This window comes from Pantherophis guttatus, chromosome 14 (assembly GCF_059756535.1).
Source record: "Pantherophis guttatus breed Tessera chromosome 14, ASM5975653v1, whole genome shotgun sequence".
Lineage (NCBI taxonomy): Eukaryota > Metazoa > Chordata > Lepidosauria > Squamata > Colubridae > Pantherophis > Pantherophis guttatus.
In genome coordinates this window covers 22,710,304-22,733,125 of record NC_142076.1, presented here as the reverse complement: position 1 = coordinate 22,733,125, position 22,822 = coordinate 22,710,304, and the positions used below count along the sequence as shown (strand labels likewise).

At 54.9% G+C, this 22,822-nt stretch overlaps 4 protein-coding genes across 9 annotated transcripts; 1 reads left to right on the top strand and 3 right to left on the bottom strand.

Annotated features, from left to right (window-relative positions):
- Positions 1–4: 4 nt before the first annotated feature.
- On the bottom strand, positions 5–5,403 carry PTX4 (pentraxin 4). The gene is made up of 3 exons (XM_034441433.2): positions 5,260–5,403; positions 2,019–2,778; positions 5–1,433 (listed from the first exon to the last, which is right to left on the bottom strand). The coding sequence occupies exons 1-3, from the start codon at positions 5,401–5,403 to the stop codon at positions 793–795; spliced, it is 1,545 nt and encodes a 514-aa protein (XP_034297324.2). The 3' UTR covers positions 5–792.
- A 461-nt stretch (positions 5,404–5,864) lies between these two features.
- Positions 5,865–11,245, top strand: BFAR (bifunctional apoptosis regulator). 4 transcript variants are annotated; one of them, XM_034441436.2, is made up of 9 exons: positions 5,997–6,185; positions 6,711–6,818; positions 7,657–7,955; positions 8,476–8,677; positions 9,113–9,282; positions 9,559–9,703; positions 9,927–10,100; positions 10,254–10,456; positions 10,589–11,245. In XM_034441436.2, exons 3-9 carry the CDS (start codon positions 7,711–7,713, stop codon positions 10,779–10,781), a joined length of 1,332 nt encoding a protein of 443 aa, XP_034297327.2. In that variant the 5' UTR covers positions 5,997–6,185; positions 6,711–6,818; positions 7,657–7,710; the 3' UTR covers positions 10,782–11,245. The 4 variants fall into 4 exon arrangements, with proteins under 4 accessions (XP_060540014.2, XP_034297326.2, XP_034297327.2 ...); XM_087878746.1 differs by having other exon boundaries at positions 6,028–6,185; positions 6,711–6,800; XM_060684031.2 differs by having other exon boundaries at positions 5,865–6,818.
- On the bottom strand, positions 11,180–14,976 carry PLA2G10 (phospholipase A2 group X). Its single transcript, XM_034441438.2, has 4 exons — positions 14,818–14,976; positions 13,464–13,623; positions 12,285–12,391; positions 11,180–12,121 (listed from the first exon to the last, which is right to left on the bottom strand). The coding sequence occupies exons 1-4, from the start codon at positions 14,867–14,869 to the stop codon at positions 11,973–11,975; spliced, it is 468 nt and encodes a 155-aa protein (XP_034297329.1). The 5' UTR covers positions 14,870–14,976; the 3' UTR covers positions 11,180–11,972.
- A 2,952-nt stretch (positions 14,977–17,928) lies between these two features.
- LOC117679480 (alpha-N-acetylgalactosaminidase-like) lies at positions 17,929–22,766 on the bottom strand. 3 transcript variants are annotated; one of them, XM_034441440.2, is made up of 9 exons: positions 22,392–22,766; positions 22,056–22,230; positions 21,487–21,664; positions 20,910–21,004; positions 20,347–20,508; positions 19,861–20,085; positions 19,302–19,643; positions 18,319–18,428; positions 17,929–17,992 (listed from the first exon to the last, which is right to left on the bottom strand). In XM_034441440.2, exons 1-7 carry the CDS (start codon positions 22,736–22,738, stop codon positions 19,383–19,385), a joined length of 1,443 nt encoding a protein of 480 aa, XP_034297331.2. In that variant the 5' UTR covers positions 22,739–22,766; the 3' UTR covers positions 17,929–17,992; positions 18,319–18,428; positions 19,302–19,382. The 3 variants fall into 3 exon arrangements, with proteins under 3 accessions (XP_034297331.2, XP_087734865.1, XP_087734866.1); XM_087878739.1 differs by having other exon boundaries at positions 19,861–20,058; XM_087878740.1 differs by lacking the exons at positions 20,910–21,004; positions 21,487–21,664.
- Positions 22,767–22,822: the final 56 nt, after the last annotated feature.

Here is a 22,822-nt window from a genome sequence, read left to right as displayed (position 1 = left end):
AAGGTCTTGAATAAATATTTATTGTTGCAAGTCAAAACCATGAAATGAAACTATTTGCTCCAATGCATTACACAAGCTAAGAAAGGCAGGGAGCCAGAATTGGCTTCCGAAATGCAAGAAGGAACCCTCATCTTGGGGGAAACTAATATACTTTAACAACAAAACCCACCATGGTTTTTTTTAAAAATAATTTTATGAAAATGGCACATGAAGATTTTTCTTTTTTTGTCAACCCTCCCCTAGGCCAGAAGGAAGAATCTGGACACCAGGCAGAGTAATGAAGAACAGGTCCCTTCCTCTGCACAAATATCCCAGAAATCGGCAATGCTTGGACCCAGTTGTGCAGTTGGTGTAATCTGGCACCTGATGCTGCTGTCTGAGCAGAGGGCGCTGGCTCAGTGACTTGGGCCAATGTGCCAGCCATCCTGCCCCAGGCCCACTACCCAACTCCCAGCTGGGTGGCATGAGTTACTGAAGAGAGGCCAGTCAGTCTTGGGTTCCAGGGTCAAAGGGCCTGAGGTGAGGCAGAGCAGGGGAAACTCCCCCAGGTTGAAACAGGTGGGATGAAGACCATCCTGGGATTAATCAGGAAATACTATACAGAGGTGCCAATCCTGTTTTGGGGCTTGAATAGATTTTTCGAAGGGAGAACTGGAGAAGCTTTGGGGTTTCAGCTGCTGGCATCAGGATGACCCCAGTCCTTTCGGCAGGGTCCTTTCTCTAGAAAATATCCAGTGGGGGGGGGCACAAAGCGGGGATGGCGAACAACCTCTGAGACTTCCAGGGAGGGGGTCACAGGCAGTGCTCAAGGCAGGTGCAGTCCACCTTCTGCACAGAACCGCTGAGCATGGAGACATTGGCCAAGGTGAGCACTGTTCCACGGGGCAGGCCTTCTCCAAGAGCGATGCTGGAGACCTCCCCAGGCAGCAGTGCTCGGCCCCACATGGCGAAGCCTGCCAGGAGCCCCACGAATGATTCAGAGGATTCAAACCCTCCACCAAGCGTGTCTTGCTCCTGGCCGAGGAGGAGTGACCCTTGGGATGGAATCTCGTAGCCCTTCCGAAAGTTGGAGCCCAGGGAGGCCAGCCTTCGGTCCAGGTAGAACCAGTAGCGCCCCTGGAGGGAGGACCAGATGACGCAGACATGGTGCCACCTGCCATCCAAGACGGCTCCCACCGGCAGCTCCCGGAAAGCGGGGTCTCCAATCACGAAATGGATGGAGTTGCGGGGGGCAGCATCCCTGCCATGGAGCACCAGCTTGTTGTCGTTCTCCTCTGTGGCGTAAGACAGGATGGTGCCCAGGTAACGGGCGCTGGTCCTAACCCAGCTGCAGAGGCTCAGCTCCAGCAAGCTAGTCTGCAGGCTGGGCTGGAAGGCTGCGAAGTTCTCAGTGGAGGCGTTGGGGAAGACCAGCATGGCGCCCACGTTGCATCCTGCAAGGAAGAAAGAGCAGTGGGGTGGCTGCCAGGAATGACCTGGGGGCTCCTGTGGGCAGACTGCTGCCTCATGCCTGAGCTATGGAGCCTGGAAATAACGGGGTGAGTCTGGGAAGCAGACAGACCAAAAGTGTTGAGGGGATTTCATGCACACAGCTTTTTGCAGTTCTAGCCCACCACAGCTTGGGGCTCCAATTTGGAATTTTACATCCAGGTAGTGATAGTTACATTGAAGATTTCTAGTCTAAAGCGTGCAGGTCACTCGGGGCCCAGACAATGTTTGAAACCAGTACAGCAGATAAAATACAAAGAGCAAAGTACAATGCCAAAGCACCTCCAAGTTCAACACAGGCAGAAGTAAGCAGCGGCAGCGGCAGCTTCTAAAATCCACACAAGTGTGTCTCCAGAAGGAAAGCCCAGTCCCACCTACGGAACCCACTTGGCTCCCGCTACAGGGAGCTGAAGGGTGACCTTCGGCCAGATGAGCCTCCAGCACATTTTAAGGCCAAGAAAGGCCACTGCATTGGAGCTTAAGGAGGCTCACAGCATTCATGCATCAGCACATCCTCCCTCTATACCTACTTGTCCCTGGCTTCCGAGGCCCTCCTGGAGGCTTCTCCTCTACAGGGACTTTGGCCGGGCCAGGGGACTGTTCTGCGAGGGTCTGCTGCTCAGGTGAAGAGGCTGGGCCCGGATCCACCTGCAGGGGGGAAGCCGCCTGGCTCAGAAGGGAGCCCCTCTCGGCCAGGGCTTCCAGGCGGCCCCCTGGCTGGCGATGCTTGGCGCGCAGCTTCTTCAAGGTGGGGCTCTGCCCTCCAGCCGCCTGCGATGCTTTCTCCGGCCTGAAGCGATGGGCTGCGGTCCAAGGACTGGGCAGTGCCTCCTTCTGCTTAAAGCTGTTCAGCCTCTGCTCAATGCTGCCCAGCTTGCTTCCCTGGCTGCGGAGGGCATCCTGCAGGCTCTGCAGTGTCTTCTGCAGGCTCTGCTGGTGGACAGCCATGTCCCGGAAGTCCTCCCGGTGCCTCTCAAGCTCCTGGGTGAGGTTGGACAGGCGGCTCTCCAGCTGCTGCTCCTCCTGCTTTTGCTGCGTCTCCTGCCAGCCCTCTTCCAGAGCTCGGATCCTCAGTGCTTGCTTCTTGCCGTTCCTCTCCAGCTTCTTCACCCAAGTCTGCAAGCGATGCAGCTCCTCCTGGGTGGAAGCCCGGGACCCGTTGGCCACCAGCTGCAGGCTCTCATGCTTCTGCAGCAATTGGTCCATCTTGGTGTGGAGGTTGTGAGAAAGATTGTAGTTCTCTTCTGTCTCCTGAAGGCGCATCAGGGTGAACTCCTGAAACTGTCGGAACTGCGAAACAGGAGTCTGGTCAGGCCCCTCAAAGCTGAAGGCAGAGGGGAGGGCCAGGAGAGTAGCATCGGGAAAGGAGTGGGGGCAGGGGTGGATTGAAAAATGTTAGCAACCAGTTCTTTGCCCAGTTGCTGGATGGGCATGGCTATGAGGGCGTGGCCTACTCAGCCCCCTGTACCATGGTGGGAGGGTGTTCTTGCCCTCCCCAGGCTCCGTAGGCTTTTCTCGAGCCACCGGGAGGGTGAAAACAGTCTCCTCCGGGCTCCGGAGGCCCTCCAGAGGCCAGAAACAAACCCATTTCCAGACTTCTGGTACTTCCGGGAGGCCCATTGTTCGCCCTCCCAGAGCCTTCGCGCGACTCTGCACTTACCACACCTCCAAAACAGGCTGCCTGGAGACTCCTGGGAGGGAGGGAGGGGTCAGCCAGTCCTTGCAATTATCGGTTCAGCAAACCAGATGTAAAATTAGCATCTGGTTTGCCCGAACCGGCTGAATCCGACCCCTGAGTGGGGAGAAGACAAGCGGGACCCTCTCCTTCCCCGTAAAGGCATGAGCATGACGGGTTATGAAGCACCAAGAACCTTCATTTGGTGTCCCTGGCATCCCTGCGACAAACACCCACCAGAGAGAAAGGGGGCAAAACCCCAGGACTGAAGGCACCTTTTCCTGCCTGGCTTTGCAGCTTCACTCTAGGGCACCCCACAGCATTAGAAACATGCACTTCTGAATGCGTCCAGAGGTGGGACTATGGCTTCAAGCGCTGCTCAAGATGCCCTCTGAGAGCTAAGCAAAAGGACCAAGTCAGGGTCCCAAAAATGGAACAAAGTGGTGTGTGTGTGTGTGTGTGTGTGTGTGTGTGTGTGCTTCCAATAGATACCGATGGTGTTGAGCTTATATAGAAAGTTTTTATAAAGCATTTAGACATTTCACTGCATAAGGACACTTGCCAGCGGCCAGATCTTTGGACCAAAATACAGCATTATATTTTTCCACCAGCTTCCTTGGAGCTACTGAGTAATCTCAACTATATTTAGGAAGTGATATTTTTACAATAACAAGTACAATTATTTATAGTGCTAACTGAAAATGGTTGACAAGTGTAACTATTAACAATCGATGTGCTTACTTTGCTATTTCGGGTGACAAATATTTCATTGTTTTACAGTTTTGAGATGTCCTGAGATTATTTTCTTGTCTTCTGAAATGGTCAGGCTATTTGTGGCAATCTATATTAATTCCTTCGCTCTGGCTACTCTCCCTCAGCCAGCTCTTCTAAATGTGGAGCCCTAGCTCTCATGGGGAGCGGACACTCTGGCGGTGCTTGATGGGAGTTGCAGTACAAGATTCTGGAGGCCCAGGCTGGCAAGAAAGTCCAAAGCCAGGAAAGACTTTCACAAAATAACTTTATCTTTAAATCCATCCAAAAATGTAGAAATATATTTTGCTGGGCCACTATCTGTGGCTAATCTTAGCCTAAAATGGCCTCTGGCAAAACCTGAAAGGCTTAAATATCACAACACCAGCTGTTGCTACTAACTTTTGCAGCGAAACATGACCTGAGGAGCTGGGTGGGTCCGAGGGAGGGAGCCACCAGGGGGTGTGGGCTTTTGAGTATCCCCAGCCCTCACTGTCTCCCTTGCTGCAGAGGCCAAGGAACCCAAGGATGAGGATTGGCAACCTCCGCCCCCTCCCCGCCCCCCCCCCCACACACATTGTTGTCTGTTGGGACCTGTAAAATCGGGACCTTTTCTGAGCTGCATCCCCTCCTTTATTTTCCCTGAAACGATTCCATCACTTTATTTATTCTTGCATCTCCAGGCTGCCCTTTTTTCCTTCTGGGGACCCCCCCTCTCCTTCTGTATCCAGCTGAATCTGGCTGGAATCCCCCCTCCCCTTCCCCCCCCCAGGATGTTGGGACTCAAGAACAGAAGCAGCCTCCTTAAGGGACCCGATGGGCTTGTTTCGCTTATTTGTTGCAGGTTAAACAAAGGAGAGCTTGGATAGCAGAATAAGTACCACATAATAAACTCGCAAAATCAAAGCTGGCAGCCGAGTTCAACAGTGCCGCCTTTTCCTGCTCCCAACATTCTTGCCCGATTTTACTGTCCTTTTGTACAGGTGATCTCCTTGAAAATATCTCCGGGATAAGGTGACCCTCAACTCTCAAAACAGGAGCTTCGCCCGAGAGAGCAGGAACCCCCGGATGAGTCGCTGTCTTGTTTCAGGAGATCAAAGCAAAGCAGAAAGTCTACCTAAAGAGAAGGACAGGGAGAGCGGCCGTACAATCCTCCCCCTGGGGGGGGGGAAGGGGGTGAGGCTGCCCGGCCCGTCTGCATTTCGGGGGCCAGAAGCGGAATAAACTCGGGGGCTTCCCCGTGGACTCCCATCTGGACAGGAAAGGGGATCCCCTTGCGCGCCGCCCCTGCCCGCTCACGCTCCGACCCCGGATAGAGACGGGAAGGAGGGAGCGGAGCGGCTCACCTGGGCTTCCAGGCGCCGGAGCCGCTCGAAGAAGGGCCGCCTTGGCTCGGACTGCATCAGGGCGCCCCGCAGACAGGCGGTCGCCAGGACCAGGGCTACTGACACGACCCCCGCCGCCGCCCGCATCCCGAAGCCGCTGCGCATCCCAGAGAGACGAGCCTGCGCTGGCTGGCTGGCAGGAGAGCCTGGCTGTGCCCGGAATAGACCAGAGACCCGCCGGGACCCCGGAGCCCACTTTAGCTCCGCCGCGGGAGGGAGGGAGGGAGGGAGGGGCAGAGGGAGCGCGATCCCAGCCCAGGAAAAGGACGGGAGGCCACGCGGTAGTGCGCCGCGCTGAGGGCTGTTGGGGCCGGGCAGGACAGGTCGAACGAGTCAGTTCGGACGGGGCGGGGACACCCCAATCCGGGAGGCCCCCCAAGAAGATCCCCGGGGCCGCAGGAGGCAGCTGTCCGCAGAGAGACCCTGCCCGGCAAAGCGGCGGAAAAACTCCCCTCCCTGCCGCGGAGCCAGACGCCGCCCCGAAAGACCACCCTGTGTGGAAGCCGCGGCCCTTCTGAGCCTGGACTACCTCGCAGGGCTGTTAGCAGCTCTTCCTCCCCGCCCAGAGCCCCGCTGCCCAGGAATGAGCGGCAGGGGGCGCTGTGGCGGGTCCGTGTTTGGCCGAGCGCTCCCTTTCGCGCAGGCGCATTCCCCATCTAGGCGTGAGACGGCACGGGCAGCACGCATGCGCAGCCGGAAGTGGCTGTCAGAGGGGTTCCGCGCCCCCCCCCCCGGTGAGTGAGATGCGCCCCGGGACCCCCGTCGCCCTCCTGGCCGCGCTGAGGGGGTTGGGGGGGTGGCCGTTCTCGGGATTGTCGACGCCAATTTCCCCGCCCCGTGGTTTCGGGTCGCTGCACCTCTCCTCCCGTCCCCGCTCGCATGCCCAGGTAGACTGCCCCTGCCTCCGGAGGCTCTCTCCCCCCCGCAGCCCGAATTGCCCGGGGCGCCTCCCAGGAGGGTCCTGCGGTGCGGAGGGGAGGTGGAGCAGCTGCCCTGAGGCTGACCGTGGGGGGCGGGGGGGGCGGTCTGAGTGGCCGGGCGGAAGGGGCTGCAAGTGTGGGGAGAGGTAGACTGCCTCTGAAGCGGGACGCTCGACTTGCCCGTGACTCAATGTTGTTGCTCTCGTTGCCTGCCGACCCCTCCTGGTTTGTGTGCGTGAAGGTGGGGTGTGTGTGTGTGTGTAACAATCTCCAGCATGAACAAAACTGAATTTTCTCCCTGCCTCGACCACAAACAAGGGCCGCCCTTGATGCCTTCCTTCCCCAAATGCTGCAGAACCGGCCCCCCGAATATTCCCTCCCGTTCCAGGCGGGCCTGGGAGGGTGAGAAGGGAGCTCCGCTTTAATTCCACTTTGTAGGAAAAGGAGCCAAAGGCAGCTTCTCCTCGAGGTCCGATTCTCTGCTCTCAACAGATTTGCTGAGGATAAATGGTCGATTGCAGATAGAGAGGAGCTACTTTCCGAGACTGATTTGCGCTGCTGAAGTAGCCACAAAGGTGCCAGGTGTGTTCTTCACCACAGGTGAGGTATAGGATGTTTGCACTGCAGTAAGAAAAAAGCCATGTGTTTATTGATTGTCAGAATTGGGGTTTTATTCAGTGGTGAAATGTAAAATTTGTTACTACAGGTTCTGTAGGCGTGGCTTGGTGGGGGGGGTTAATATGACTTGAGTGGGCATGGCCAACTTTTTTTTTTTCTTAACTTTTAAAACAATTTTTTCTACAACCTCTTTGGCTAAAGAAAAAATGTTTTTAAAAGCCTCTGATGATTCCAGCTGAGCCGCGCGATCATCAGAGGCTTTCTTTTTAACTTTTAAAAGCATTTTTTCGGCCAAACAGGTTGTAGAAAAAAATGCTTTTAAAAATAAAAAAACCTCTGATGATTGCGCGGCTCAGCTGGCCAAAGGGGGAGGGGTGGTGGTAGGGATTTTTGCTACCGGTTCTCCGAACCACCTGCCTCCATCGCTACCGGATCGGGCGATCTGAACTGGGAGCATTTCACCCCTGGTTTTATTACAAAGCAATCCCACCTTTCCTTTACATGCTCAGGGTCTCAGCAATATCCCCCCTTTGGCTTTTTGTCCTATTGCTTTAAATCAAGACACAGTTCCACAAGGATGTTGGTCATGCATTATAATGCTTATGCTGCGTAGTTAGTATTTTTCCATTTCTACCCAGAAGGAAGGCAAAACTGGTAATAGTCAACATGTAAACTGAATCTAAATTGCCCCAAATGATAGTGCTGATTAACTTAATAAATGATATCTAGAAAGCATTTCAGGAGCTGCTAAGATCTCCAGGAGACACACAATTCCTGTCTCTGGATAGGAACTAAAGGGGCCTCTTTTGCCCTCTTCCAGTTGCCCTCAGGGCTGGAGAATGTGAGGCCGCCTCTGTCAGCCACCGCAAAGGACATGGAGGAGAGCCTTCCTTCATCAGCGGAGAGGCTGGACGCACCAGGGATCAGCCGGCGGATCTCGGTCAGCGAGTTCTCTTGTCACTGCTGCTACGACATTCTCATCAACCCCACCACCTTGAACTGCGGGCACAGTTTCTGTCGGCACTGCCTGGCATTATGGTGGATGTCTTCCAAGAAGAACGAGTGTCCAGAGTGCCGGGAGAAATGGGAAGGGTTCCCAAAGGTCAACATCCTCCTCAGGTGACCATTGCCCTACCAGCTTCGCCCTTCCCGGTTGCCGGGCCAAGACCCAAGCGGTGGTCGCAAGGCATCCAGAAGCCGGTGCATGGGGGGAGGCATGGAGGCTTGAAGATGGGGCTTGTTTCTCTGCTCTGGCCAGGAGCCTCAGTGCCTCCCCAACTGCACCTTTGGGCACATCAGGAGGGAGGGACTGAACAGCGTCCTTTGGCCTAGTTGCCTCTGCTCCTTTTAGCAAGGTGCGGCCCTGGTAGGAAGCCAACCTGACGTCGCATTACTCCCTCTGAGGGCAGACTGGTCTTCCTTCCCCAACCCTCTGCAAGGAGGGGAGAGACAAACAAGGATTGCTGGGAGGACCAGCAAGTGATTCCTGTTGGAGGATTTGGGTGGGCCTGACTCAGGGGATGCCCTGGACGTGTCTCTCGCTGCAAGTTAGAAAAGGCTGTTCCAGAAATTGACAAGCTGGCTCATCTTAACGGGGCACACGGCCACCTGTCACCTCAAGCAGTTTTTCCCTTTCCAGGAATGCCGTTGAAAAGCTGTTCCCAACTGCCATTGAGCAGCGCAAAGACGACATCCTGCAAAACCACGAGGCAACGCAAAGTCTAGCTGCTTTTCAGAAGTATGGGAACGACCAGCCCACGGTGGCCCCCAGTGTTGGGAGGGTGAACCCACCTGGAGGAGGCTTCTTCTCCGGTGTCCTGACTGCATTGACCTGCGTGGCGGTACGGCTCCCTGAGAACATTTTTCACAAGCACTGCCACCACACCACGGGGAGGGGAGGAGGCTTTGTTTGAGCAGTGGAGCTGAGCAGGATCTGCGAGGGAGGCTGAGCTTCCGGCTGAGCTTTCTTACTGCCTGAATGGGAACAAGGGAGGGGGCTTGGCTGCCTGCCCAATTTCTAAGAGCTGGGCCAACCCTGTGCTGCCACTCTTTTTGGCGCTCGGGGAGTGAAGCTGAAGGGAGGGAGTTGTGGCTGGCTGGCTGGCCTCTCGTGCCACCTTATCCCAGAGAACTGGCCACGTGTGGCTTATTGAAAACAATGTGGCTTGCACCAGGCACGGATGGCTTGTCTAGACTAGCCTTTGAACATGATGCCTATTGTGGTTGTTCTAAGCACTCCCCAGCCTAGCCTCAGATGTTCTCGATTGGTCTCTTAGGTGGTTTTGCTGGGCTATCACTGGAGCAGCCGGGAGTCAGAGGACAGCCTGCTGGTCCACAAGCCTGTGGCCAAATGGACTGCAGAGGAGGTGGCCCACTGGCTTGGGCAGCTGGGGCCCTGGACATCCCTCTACAGGGAGAAGTTCCTGCAGGAGAGGGTGAATGGAAGGTGAATCCAAATGTTTGGGTGGAGAGAGGGTGGGAGGATTTGAACACAAACCCTTGCCTGTCATTCCCTGAGCATATGCAAATGGGGACAAATGTTCATGGCCTGCTTGGGAGTCAGAGGGGACTGACTGCTGCCTCCTCCTTTTAGAGCAGGCAGTTTCGCTTTGCTTTGGGGGAAAATGTGGCCTCTTAAGACAGTTTCCTGATGGAGACTTTTGGGCTTTGCAGTGCTGGAGCCAGGTAGCGGGTGCCCTGGCCTGAATGGTTTCTCTTGCAGGCTGCTTCTGACGCTGACTGATGAAGAACTCAGACAGGCTCCTTACCAGGTGGAGAACAGCAGCCACAGAAAAGCCATTGCGATGGAACTCGAGCGGGTGAAGATGCTGGGGGTGAAGCCACCCCAAAACCTCTGGGAGTACAAAGTGAGTGTGTGCTGCAGGGCCACAGGAGCTGCTGGTCTTTTCTCTCTGCCGCTGATCCAGAGGACCAAGACCAAAGGCCAGCAGCCCCGGCCTCTTCACCTTCCTCAGACGGGGGTCTTTCCTCACATCTTACACCAGGGTCTAACAAGCAGCATCGTGCCTGGGAGAGGCCGGCAGGTGGCAGAGCAAAGCCCTTCCTCCACAAAGGTCCCTTGCCTTGCAGGCAGTGCAGCCCGGGAGGTCACTGTTCCTGCTCTACGCCTTGAAGAGCTCCCCTCGGCTCACCATGCTGTACTTGTACCTGTCGGATTACAGCGACACCTTCCTGCCCTTCATCCACACCGTCTGCCCCGTGTCGGAGGCCCAGGAGTTTGAAGATGTGATTGCAAAACTGCACGTAAGTCTGGAGTCCCAGGCACTTCAGCCTTAGAAGTGGGCGGCCCTCGTGCCCTGGCAAGGGGTCTCTGCGCTTCCAGCTATTGCTCCGGCACTGCTGACGCCCTCCCAAGAGGGTAGCAAGGCAGCTGGTGGTAGTCTTCTGTCTCTGCAGGACCACAAGGACCCGGTGTGGAAACAGTGGCGGGAATTCCTGGTGAAGTTTGCTTTCCTGCCCTATCAGCTGCTGGCTGAGTTCGCTTGGGACTGGCTGGAGACCCATTACTGGACCTCCCGCTTCATCATCGTGAACGCCATGCTGCTTTCCGTGCTGGAGCTGTTCTCCTTCTGGCGGCTCTGGTCGAGACGGGAGCTGAAGTGAGTCCCTTGTCCCCCTCCTGGCCGAGGGGGGAGGCCTGTGAAGGACCCAGGATATCGTTTGGGAGAATCTCAAGGCTGCCAAACCCAGATATCCACCCTGTTCTCTCTCTTCCTCTCCTCCTTTTTCAGGAGAATTCCCTACCGGATGTGGAGCCATTTCTGGAAAATGTCAACCCAGGGATTCCTGATGGCCATTTTCTGGCCAGTTATTCCCCAGTTCGCCTGCAATTGCCTCTTTTACTGGGCTTTGTACTTCAACCCAATCATTAACATAGACCTTGTAGTGAAGGAAGTCCGTCGCCTGGAAACCCAAGTCCTGTGAGGCAGAGGGCCCCGGACACCCCACCCCACCTGTGCTCCCGGTCTGGATGCTGAGAGGGCCAGCCCTGTCTTTCTGCACTTCCAAATTCAGCCGATCTTCCTCCATGGATAGCTGAACAGGCTAGTTTTGCAGCTCCTTGCGTCCCCCACTCTCTTTTCAGGAGCAAGAGGCACTTTTTCCTTGGAACAAAGAAGATGTAATATTTGCCTAATCCAAAATCTCGCTTTGAACCGACTAAAGCCGAGGTTGCTGCAAACTCTTTGGAAAAGGAGCCCTTGCGTGTAAGTAGGTGAATTGGTTTCTCTGTGTCTAAATTTCCTCTGTGTTGCTCTGTGTTAAATCTCTGGTGAATCTTTATGTTAAATGTGATGTCCCTATAAATGACATTTGACCCTGCATTTGTATCAATACGATCTTTAAATTTGCATAGAACATTTTTACAAATTAAATAATGTTTTCTAAAAGGAGTGATAGTTGTTTTTTCACCTAGCATTCCCTCCTTCCCTTTCTTGTTTAGATTTTGAGGTAGGCTGGGCTGCACCATGGCAGGTGTCATGGCTGCCTGGTGTCCATCAATGGCTGTGATGACGGGAGTTGAACTTAACTTTGTGATGTTCATTAAATCAGTTCTCTTCTATGCCCTCCCTTGCCACCCTGCATGCTCTTGCTTTCTGTATAGTAATGGAATGTGGGAATGATCAGGGGAGGGACGAGTGGGTCAGAAGAGCCCCCCCACCCCTCACCCCGAGTTTTGTGGACTGTAAAGGAGACGGGGAGAGATTTGGACTGTCGGATTTGCAAGATTCTGTTAATGCAGCTTTACAATAAAGTAGAAATAGCCCACCTGGTTGTGTTTCCACTCGAATCTACTTGCATGGCTGACACCAATCTTACAAGTCCTCCAAGTTCTCTCCCATCTCCTCCCACTTTCCCTCTAAGGGCTAGGTTGCCTTTTTTCTGACCATCCCTGGCTGCCCAGCCTCATTCCCACATGCCATCACTCATTAGTGCAAAACTCTGCATCCCAAAGTGAGTTGGGTGACATCCTGGAAATGAGACCCCAGAACTGCCCGCAGACTCTTCTGGTGCTGAGTCCCTGCAGCAAGGTGAGGCCAGGCCATTCGAGAGGAAGTAGTAGCTCAGGTCCTGAATCGGAAGGCGGACAGCCAGGGAAGCCGTGCGAGGGCAGCGTCAGTCGTCTGGGCACCTGGGGCTCTTCTCTTCACACCGGGTGTCTGGCCAGAACAAATACATCACATTGTAGGGGGCTTTTGCCAGGCACTTGGCTGCGTTGCGGTCACACTCACAAGCCATCTTTTGGCACTTGTCTTCAATGTCATCTGCAAAAGGAAAAGAGACCAACAAGCAGTGAAGCCAACTTTGGGAGTCGCCACCTGAAGCTTTCCAAGTAGGTTGGCTGTGGGGCCTGGAGGGGGGGGGGAGGGATCTGGCCTGTCTTCCTGCCGAGACACCCCGAGGCCTCTTTTCTCTGGGGGAACTCACCACACTTGGCTTTGCTGTCCTTGCACTCCCAGGGGTACCTCCGCGTCTTGGGGGCGCAGTTCTCCTCCTCAGCTTTTCCGTAGCAACAGTCGTGCTTAAAGCAGCACCTGGCAGAATCAGAGGAATCCCACTGAGCCGAGGTGAGCCCGCTCACCCGCCCCCTCCCCTCTCAGCCTGCTGACCAGGAGGGGAGGCTGGGTTTACTGCAATAGGTAACGGTGCTTACTCAGGTAGATGGGTCATTTTTATATCTTTAATGTAGATAGGTTGTGTGTGGCAAAGACAACTTTTGAAGAATTAATTACTGCTCTTCTGGACAGTTGGAGCTCCAGGCCTCCTTCCTCGTGTCACGTCCTCTCACCTGAAATGGCTTCTGTGCAGAAAGCGCAGGCGGGGCTCTTTCCCCAATTCCCCAGTGCTGCCACTTTCAACTTCACTTTAGTCACCCCAAATAATCCTGAATAATTTATAGCTGAGCTGGATTTGGAGGCATCCCGTTCAAGGGCGAATCCCAGATGCCCACTAAGGCAGCCAGTCAGGGGGAGTGCCCAGAGGCCGTCCGAGCCCACCAGGTCTACATGAGGTGATGATGCTGCGGCACCTTAATTTGAAGCGAAGCCGGTGCCAGCTTGACTGTAGCCATGCCGTTAAAAATGAAGATGGGCAGCTGGCCCACATCAGCCAGGATGTGGGGCAAAACACCAACCAAAGAAAACACATTTCCTGGCCAAAATGGATCCGTCACTCCTGGCTGCGCTTGACCTTCGCGACTGAAGCACAGGTCTCATGCTGCCAAACTAGTGGAAGCCGCAGAATGTGCATCTCCAACTGCTTAAAATACAGTACAGCTAAATATTGTCCTTTGGGGAAGCTTCTATTTTGAGTTTAGTTTATAGCGATGGCAGGATGTGGTGTGAGGAGGGTGGCATGGCATCTCCGGAGCCTCTCAGTGCCTTCCACGTTGGCACTTTCAGATGCAGGCGTGAGCTCAGCCGCTTCCCAGAATCCCTCCATCTGTGCACACTCTTATTGTGCAGATCTTCCATACCTTACAAGCAGGTTTCGCTTTTTAACTTGGCTCCCCAAGGAGGAGCGCCCAGTTCCTCTGCCCCAGGGTTCCAAGCCTGAGAAGCAGAGCCCTCGCCAGCCACGGGGCAAGAAGCCGATGGGGGCACTTACCAGTCGACCTGGTCCTTGGGCCAGCCATGGCCTCCCCAGCCACAGTAACATCCGTAACGAATGTAGGCTAGGGGAGTTCGGCCCGTGGTGCACTGGATCATCCCGGCCAGCTGGAGGATTCCTCTGCGGGGCCGGGATGGGGCCTTGCCCAAAGGGTGTCCTGTAATGGGGGAGGAAGGAAAGCGCGGCATCAGGAGGGCAGCTCTGGTGGCAAGCTGACTCTGCTCCTAGTTATGTGTGTGTGGGGGGGGGATTCCAATAAAGCTGTCTAGCGGCCCCCAGCAACACACTTGGAGGGGGAGGGAAGATATTTATACACAAGGGGAGCCTCTCATTAATGGAGGTGCCCCAAAATAGGACCCACCCAAAGATCTGAGCCCCCCCCCCAAGAAGCCTAACCTCCAGCAGCAGGGGTCCCAGGAGACTCCCAGGGCTGTTTTCAAGGTGGGCTGCCAGGGTTCAAGCAGGAGCATGGGAATGCGCCCCCCCTCCCACACACACACAGCTTCCTGGGGTATTAACACGAGCCCTCTGCCACCAGCCTTCTCGCTGGGCATTTGGAAGTTGTAACTGCCTCTTCTGATTTCCCTCTTTGCTTTAGGGCATCAGGTAAAACAGCATAAAAAGAGGAGCTGCCTCCTTGGCGAGTGGGGGGGGGGCGGTCAGGGTCGCTGGCAAAAAAGATTTGTCAATGTAGCTTTACAATAGAGTAGAAATGGATCGTCTGGTCCTGTTTCCTGGTTGGTCGACCTCACAAGGCTGACACCACTCTTGCAAATCCACAGGAACCACAATACCTCAAATGACACCCACCCATCACAGGGGGCGGCGTGCAAGGCAATCCCCCCAAAGCAGCAGGGTCTCTTTCTCTGGCAGCTCCCCTCTTATGCTGCGCCTGCCCCCAATTATGTGGAGGGTGAGATCTCTCTGCTGCTCCCGGTTTCTCCCACTCCGCATCCAGCTGAATCAGTGCAGGGAGAGGCAACGCAGCGTCCCCCAGATCTTCTCCATCCTGAACCAGAAACCGGGAGACACGGGTTCTAATCTAGACACCGGCAGAGGTCCAGCTGGATGACTTTGGGCCAGTCCCTCCCTCTGGGCGCTAGGAAGGAGGCCATGGCAAACCATTTCCAAACAACCTGGCCAAGGAAGCTGCAGGGACCAATTCAGGCACTGGCCAGGAGTCAAGGCTAACTTGGAGGCCACCAACCCTCCCCTTAACCTGGTTACCGAACTAACCCACACCCTGGATTCAGCTGACGAATGGGTTCACACAAGGCTAAGATCCCTCACTAGGGCCGCCGGGAGTGAGGAGGGGAACCCCGCGGGGAAAGCGGTCTCGCCGCCAACTCACCGGTCCGCGCCGCCAGCAGCAGCAGCAGCGCCAGCAGGAGCGGCGGGGCCATCGGCTGCAAGCCGGGGAGACGTCCGTCCCGTCCAGGCGCCGCCTCAGGAGCCTCTGCTTCTCACCCTCCAGCCCGGCGCTGAGCTTCTGCCGCCACCGCCGCCGCCTCTCGCCGGTCTCCATCCCGTTCTCCGCCCACGCGCCCGGCCGCGCCCGCCCCGCACGCGCCACAGCTCCGGGCCCTCCGGGGCTCCCCCGACCTCGCCCAGGGATCGTTGGCGGCCGCCCCCCCCGCCCCCGCTGCCTCTTCCTGGCCGGCGCCGCCGTGCGCGCGCGAGGGGTGAGCAGCGGGCCGTCTGCGGGGATGCCGGAGCCCCCAGCCCCACCTGAAGGTCGCCGCCAACGCTCCTCTCTCCCCTCGGCAGGGCTGCGCTTCCCGAGCGCCAAGGTCGCCTGCCCTGGCTTGGAGAAGCCTCTCTCGGGGCTCAGCTACTGTTCGGAGGGAGGCGGGATTTGGCTCCCTTGGACTGACCTCCCCCCACCCCCCAGGCTAAAAATGAAAGAGTTGAAGGACAGCAATCCCAGGGACCATGCTGCACACCAGCTGGGCCTTTTGGGCAGCCAGAGAGCAGTGAATGGCCAGCCCTAACCCTAAGCCAGGCCCCATTTCCAGTTGGATGGGCTTGTTCTAGATAAAACTGGTGGGGAGCACGGGGGGGGGGCTGCTCCTGGCAAAAGCTCTGCTGGTCATTCTTGTCATTCACCGCCTTCTGGCTTTTAAAGGTGTCTGTGGCTGAAGACTCCCAGCAGCACAAGCAGTCTGAGGCTGGCCGGCTGCTCTTCCTGCTTTCTCTGGGTAAAAGGAAGTTGTGCTTGTTTGCAAATCATTTGCTGTGAAATGAATTCCTCGCTCCCTGCACCTGGTCTCCCCAAACGTCACCTGCACAGCCCGTTGGTGGGACAGGCTGACCTTCCTGCTGGCAGGGCCTGTAAACTCAACCTCTCTTCAGAAAGGGTTAGGGCAGGGGTGAAATCCAGCAGGTTCTGTCAGGTTCTGGAGAACCTGTAGCGGAAATGTTGAGCAGTTCGGAGAACCGGCAAATACCACCTCTGGCTGGCCCCCGAGTGGGGTGGGAATGGAGATTTTGCAATATCCTTCCCTTGCCATGCCCACAGAACCAGTAGGGGAAAATGTTGGATTTCACCCCTGGGTTAGGGTTAGGAAAGAGACAGGATCTCCTGCTCCCTTGCAGGAGGCCTGCTTGGAGTTCTCCCTCGCCCTTTTAACTTGCTATTTAACCTGATGGTGGATGACAGGCTTCTTTGCAGACCAATGAGAAATTACCAATGACAGCCCCTTTCATGGTGGGGGGCACTGTGTCCACCTCCCTCCCCCCTTGCAATGGAAGTCAGGTTCCAGGCACACAATCAAGACTCCTCTAGGAGACAGCCTGAGCACCAACAGGCACACTGAAACTTTCTCAATATTTTTTTTCTCCTACAAATAAATCAATTCTTCTGTATTTCCCAGAGGCGGCACCATGAACAGCCAGCTAATTACAGTTTTGGGCAGGAGACTTGCATTGTACTGTACTTTCTGGAAACATACCATCCATCTTGCATAAGTTGCCAGTGCAGCATCTCCTGCCTGCACGCAAACTGGCTCTAAAGTAGAGCCAGTAAACAGAATCTGTTTTACAATATTTGTCCAGTTGGCAACACAACAAGGCGCTTCAGCAGCAGGAGTCAGTAAATCAGCAGGTTCTGTTTTCTGCATTCCAGACACTAATAATTGTGTTCTCGCAGCTGCACGAACCGGCATGAATGCAAACAGCCCTCCTGGCAGCTCTGGCTGAATGTGTCTGTTGCAGTTGTTTGTGTGTTGTGTGTGTGTGTGTGTGTGTGTGTATTATCGCTATTGCTATGCAGAGGCCCAAAAGACGTCATGGTCCCAGGACCGCTCCCATTAATCTGACCCTGAGGTGATATTCCTCATAGCTGTTTGCCGAGATGTTGCCATCCGGGATTCAAGGACCTTGCAAAAATTTGGAGTATCTGAACAGCACAGTGAAAGCTTAGAGATGCATCACCCTGCTGGCTCCCACTCCCGCTGCAATCCAGTAAAACCCCTTCCCACATGTGCCCCAGCCGAAACAGGATGTGCGGTGGCTTCTTTCAGTGTGTGCCCTCTGGGTCTCACCGACACACCCGGTGATGCTGTAATCCCCTCCAAATCATGTGCAAAGTGGACTGATTTTAATTTATTTATTTTAGAGTCACATGGCTGGCCATCTTAAAAACAGAACTCTGCACAGCTCACAACAACAATAAAAACCCTAAACAATCGTAAAACACAACACAACCTGGCGCCTCCTTCATCTCCCAGGGATGCCCTCCAGCGTCTGGCAAAAAGCCCATCTTGGTGGCCCCCTGGAAGGCCGGCTGAGGGAGGAGGGAGAGGGGGAGCTGCCATTGCCTCAGGTGCCACTGATGAGCAGGAAGCTGTGCACTTCTCAACACAGACTTTCCAGTTTAATGATTACAAAAACTGGTGCAAGTTTCATTCTAACAGTCACATGCATAAATGCAATTAACAAATCATTTAGACCGGATACATTTTGCAATTATATATTTGGTTATCATTAATATATTAGTCATCATTTCCAAATTGATTTTGGGTGTCTCATATAAATATAATCACTGAATTAATAACTCAGTTGGTTTACCAAGAAGACAACCTATAATTTCCTACATCATTTGAACTTTTGCCATTTAGCCCAGAAGATATTAAGTAAAAGGCTAATCCTACTCCGACTACTTTGTGTACCAACCCTTCCGATACTGCATGCAAAAGATTGTTTCTCATGTTGATCTCCTTCCCTGTGGAAACCCAGTTTGCTGTAAAGGATTCTAGCATTTGTCAAATTCCCACAAGGCACAATCAGAGAACTGCAACGCTCCCCAGAAGGTGCTCGCATTAGTCATGTGGCAACGGGTCTTTCAGGAAGCCTCCAGGTTGCCCTCTATGTTTCGATGGGTAACTGCAAGATGGTGCATTGAAACCCCAAATTGGCAGCTTGTGCACACTGAAGTGGTAGCCATAGAGGTGGATGTTGGAGCAGGGAGATCTTCAGGGTTATTTATTGCTGTTGTGGCCTTCCTCCACTTAAATAAGAGATATATTCTAAAAATCAAAATATTGAAAAATAATACACACGTAACCTATCAGGATTCAGAATAGATGACTACAATCTAGGTATGATCTTAAGGTGACCCAGATCAACTGAGTCAAGGCTCCTCCCTTTTGGCTTCCATCTTCGGGGACCAAGGGGTTGCTCTGCAAGCCCTCTCAGAGGGAAAGAGCCTGGGGGGGAGCTCCCAACAGCCCCGCAGCCATGGAAAGCATCTCCAGCATAGTCAACACATTTGGGAGCCTTTTGATAAGGGTTAGGCCAAGTGCCCAAACTGGCCGCTGACTGGGCTTGCAGGACACCCTCTGGCTTCACTCACCTTGCACAACACGGCTGCTTTTCAGACCCTTTGCTGGCTTTGCTGGCCGCCTCCCTCCGAGTCTCCAAGTGGAAGCTGAATGTGGCCTTTCAGAGAAAAGAGATTTGGGGCTGGGTGAAGAAAAACCAGCCAATCAGAGAAGTCTCCCCTCCTTTCTGAACCAGAGGAGCATCAGCGACATGCAAACATCGCAGCCCCACCCCCCACCCCCCCAGCAGGGAAATGACACTGGTTCCTTGGCTTCCCCTTGTTTGGCCCAGCAGATGAGACACGTTGGAGAACAGGTGAGCTGCCCCATCCCTCCTCTGCCTCCCTGGTTTTTGGAAGGCAACAAATATCAAATTACTGAAATAATTCAGCAACTGAAATAAGGCCCCTAGGTGGGAGCCTTCTCTGTGGGGGCACCTACAAGCTGGAACGAGCTCCCCCCGGAATACGGAGGATCCCGGATCTGTGCACCTTCCGTCGCACGCTTAAGACATTTTTATTTCATCAAACTGGCCTGGCCTAAATCTTCTCCCCTTTTTAAATGTAAATTTTAATTTGTTTTTAAATTATGGGGTATTTTAAATTCAGCCAAATTATTTAATTCGTTTTTAATTTATTTTAAATTTTTGTATTTATGTGTTTTATTTTGTGGCTGTTCATCGCCCTGAGTCCTTCGGGAGAAGGGCGGTATAGAAATTTAATAAAATAAATTAAATAAATAAATAATTGCAAGAGTGATGAGCAGTTTCTGGATTCACCCCCGTTCAGAAAATAAGGGGATGCAGCCAGCATCCTGGCAGGTCCCTGCCTCCTGATGGTCACTAATTCCCAGGCATGTGGACCTGCAACGGGCTGCTTTGATGCTTTCAGTGGCAGCGAGACCTTTGTCCTTTGCCCTTTGTGAACTGGGTAAAGAAAATGGCTCTTCAGAGATTGAGACCCCCCCTGGGAAAAGCAGCACCAGCAGGACAGTTCGGAAAGAGGAGGGTCACTACCTTAAGCTTCACTGCAAGGAGGAAGCAGCCGGTCCTTCCCAGAAACGCCCCTGGGCTCCCTCGCCTTCCGCAATGACAGGATTAGCACAGTGGGTTCAGGAAGAGCAGCAGTACCCCAGTGGGCGTCACCTTGGCGCTGATGGTGTCATTGAAGGCGTAAACGCCCATGGACAGCTTGCCCAGCACATCGTAGAGCCTGTAGCCTGCTCTGCAGTCCGAGATTCCCAGGCGGCCGGGAGTTGTGGCAAATGACCGTGGGGCCCCATCAGTTCTGTTGTTCAGGACTGCGACCGCATACTGGCCATTGACCAGGGGCCTCTTCCAGACTTCAAAGTTCTGCTTCTGTTCGAGAGACAAGTGAGGGGCACAGCGGTGACCCGCCTTGCTCAGGCCACAGAAATGCTTTTTCACCCCGACTTGCTCAAAGATTCCCAAGCCGGCAATGGCTCCTGCACCCGGAGAAAGGCTGCCACCCAGTGGCAGAAGTGCCAGGGCAAGGGAACCGTTTCCCCAGGCACAAGACAGCCCTGCTCTGGTGAAGAGATTCTCCCACACACACCCTGACAAGGAGTCTGCCTTGAACTCCCCTCAGGTCCTGGTTAATGTAAATCAGGAGCGGGTTCTGCAGCATGTCCTTGGCCTCCTCCGAGATGTTCCTCAGGTTGCAGGAGATGAAGAAAGGGGCTGCCAGGATCGCCCACAGCGCCGCCTGCACCTTCGACTGCTCATGGCTCAGGCCAAAGTCGCTGACGATCAGCTGGAAGGAGACAGGATTCCAGGCGGCCTGACCCAACCCATCGGGAAGAGGAATCAAAGGAAGCCCACTTTGGGGTTCTGCAGACCCAGAAAGTGGAGCTGCTTCAGAAGCGCAGAGTTAGGCACTGAAAGCAGGATTTCTAGTTGTGCATTTTCCAGCCCACCTCTGTGCCTTTTCCCCTCACCTCTCCTGCCAACTGACCTTCAGGGTCCCCGTGGAGTGGCCATCAGACCTCGAACTCTTCCCTGGGCTCAGGGCCTGGGCAGGAGGTAAGGAAGAGAGTCTCACCATGTCGGGGTCATTCCACCTTCCGGGCCCCGAGGCTGGCTGCAGGATATCCTGGTTGTCTCCGTACCACTCAATGATGTGGAAGAGGCTGTCCCAAGTATCTTCAATATCGGCGTAATTCCTCCAGAAGTTACAAATCTGGCCCAGTAAGGTGTAATTCACCTTAATTAAAAGAAGCAGATTTAGGCTTCTGAAAGGAAAGACAGGTCTACCGTGTATTGGGCAGAAGCAATTATGACCACTGCTATCTTCAAAGCTGCTTAGTAGACCAAAGGAAAACCGAAAGAATTGCCACAACTAACGGGGTGGGATCGATGACTGGAATGCAGATTTGATTTTGCCACTTTATGCTCTCAGAAAGTGTGGGGGGAGGTGACTTCAAACAGCCACCAGAAAGAGACCTATCCAAAACCTGGGAGAGGTACTGGCTTCTACTCCCCCACCTCCGCTGCCATCCTTGCCATCCTTAACGGCATCCTAGGCTCACAAGGCAGCCTTAAAAGAAACCATGCCCATAAAGGGGCCCTTCGCTGGAAAAGGCGGGAGTCGGGGTCTGGGATTACCTTTGGAGGAAGACCCCCTTCGTAAGCTGGCCAACTGCAAGAAAAGGCTATGGGCCGCCCAGTTTGGTTCAGCGCTCTGCTCATTTTGGGGTAGCCTGAAAAACACCCAGAGAGGGTGGCAAGGAGAGACTTTGTCAGCTGCCCAGACAGAGGCTGCCTCAGTTACTTCAGCCCCCAGAAGCCATCAGCCTCCACTGCTTGCATGGGAGGGGGCTGTCTTGGAAGCGACAAGCTGGCACATCCCTGCCTTTGGCATGAATGAAGGCAAAGGACTTTGAGAACCCCAACTCAACTGGCCCTCCCTCAAAAGATGAAGCCTGGCTTTCATCGGAAGCAAAGCCACCTTGTCTCTGGTGCCTGAAGGGGAAACCCTGCCCCCAATGTCCCCAGCAAATTGTGATGTTGCCATAATGAGCAGCAACAGCCTCATGCAAACTCTGCACCTTTGTGGCTGGCGAAGGCAGGCATGAAGTGTTGGCAGCACCTAGAATGATCTGGTTTGCTCTTTCCTACCTGCCCCACAGCCCCGCTTCTATGTCCTGTGTGCTCCCCCAGCCACTCTTCCCCCCCCGCCCACCTATGGCCTTGAGAGAGGAGTCGGAGAAGCAGCCGTCCAGCTTTAGCATGTCAACTCCCCACTCTGCAAAGGTGTTTGCATCTGTCTCCACAGTATCCAGGGTTGTGCCCGGATAACCTGCACAGGTGGCGTTGCCCAAGTCGCTGTAGATGCCGAATTTCAAGCCTTTGGAATGAACCTGGAGGAGGGGGAGGAGGAAAGAGGGGCTGAGGATGCCCAGTGCAGTCATCCGGGATGAGGGTCTGAGGAGCCCAACTGGCAGCCAGAGCTGAGCCAGGTCGCTGCATTGCAAGACCCTCCCTGGGTGAGAGTGAACCCTGGATCTTAAGACCTGGCTCACGTTCCCTTTTCAAATGGGTGTAACACAGCATGCCCACCTCCTGTGTTGGGTTAAAGAGGTGGAGCTTTTCTATTTATGGGCAGCCTTTTTAGATCACTAATGAATGATAAAACAGGCACAGATGCTTCATGTTACATACGTGTGGCTTAAAGTTACAGGTCAACATAGCTAACCCGCCTGAAGGCGCTTGGCCCTCGACCACTTCAGGGCAGGCCCTCCCCGCACTCACATAGTCAGCGAGGGCCTTCATCCCGCTGGGGAACCTCTGGGGGTCTGCCTGGAGCCTCCCGCGGGCATCCCGCTTGCCAGCCGCCCAGCAGTCATCCAGGGTGACGTACTCGTAGCCCAGCTCCTTCCACCCGTCCACAGCCAGCCGGTCTGCCATGGCCTTGATCAGGTGCTCACTGTGGGCAAAGGAAAGGCGGCCTTGGTCTTCCGGGGAGCTGCCTCTATTCCCCTCCCTGGCAAAACCATCCAAGCCCCCAAAGGGCCCACGATCTCCGGCCCAGCGTCAGCAGCCTGCGGGTTGCGAGGGGAGTCTGGGCTGCCCCTCGCCTTCCCACACCTGATGCAGTTCTCGGGGTCCTTCCCGCAGTCCGTGTTGCACTTGAAGCGCAGCCAGGGCTCCCAGCCCATCGGGGGCGTCCTCAGCAGCCCGTTGTCCAGCGGGGAGACGCCGGGGGCCACGCCCAGCAGGACCGCCAGCGACAAGGGCAGCAGCGCCACGGTAAGCCGCTCCAAGGCGCGGCGCCCGGGCATTTCCCAGCTCGGTTTATGGGCTTTGGCAGCGACACGCGTCTTCCCCTGGGGGTCGTCAGAACAGGCGCCGAACCTCCGGCCGCCTTTCGCGCCGGTCTCGCCCGCGCGACCAGAATCTGGCGCCCAGCTGGCGGGCTTCCCCCGAAGGCGCATTGCGTCACAGGGAGCCCCTCTGTGACGTCGCGACTTCGAACCACGCCTCCCCTTAGCACCGCCCACGGGGGGGGGCTACCGGTC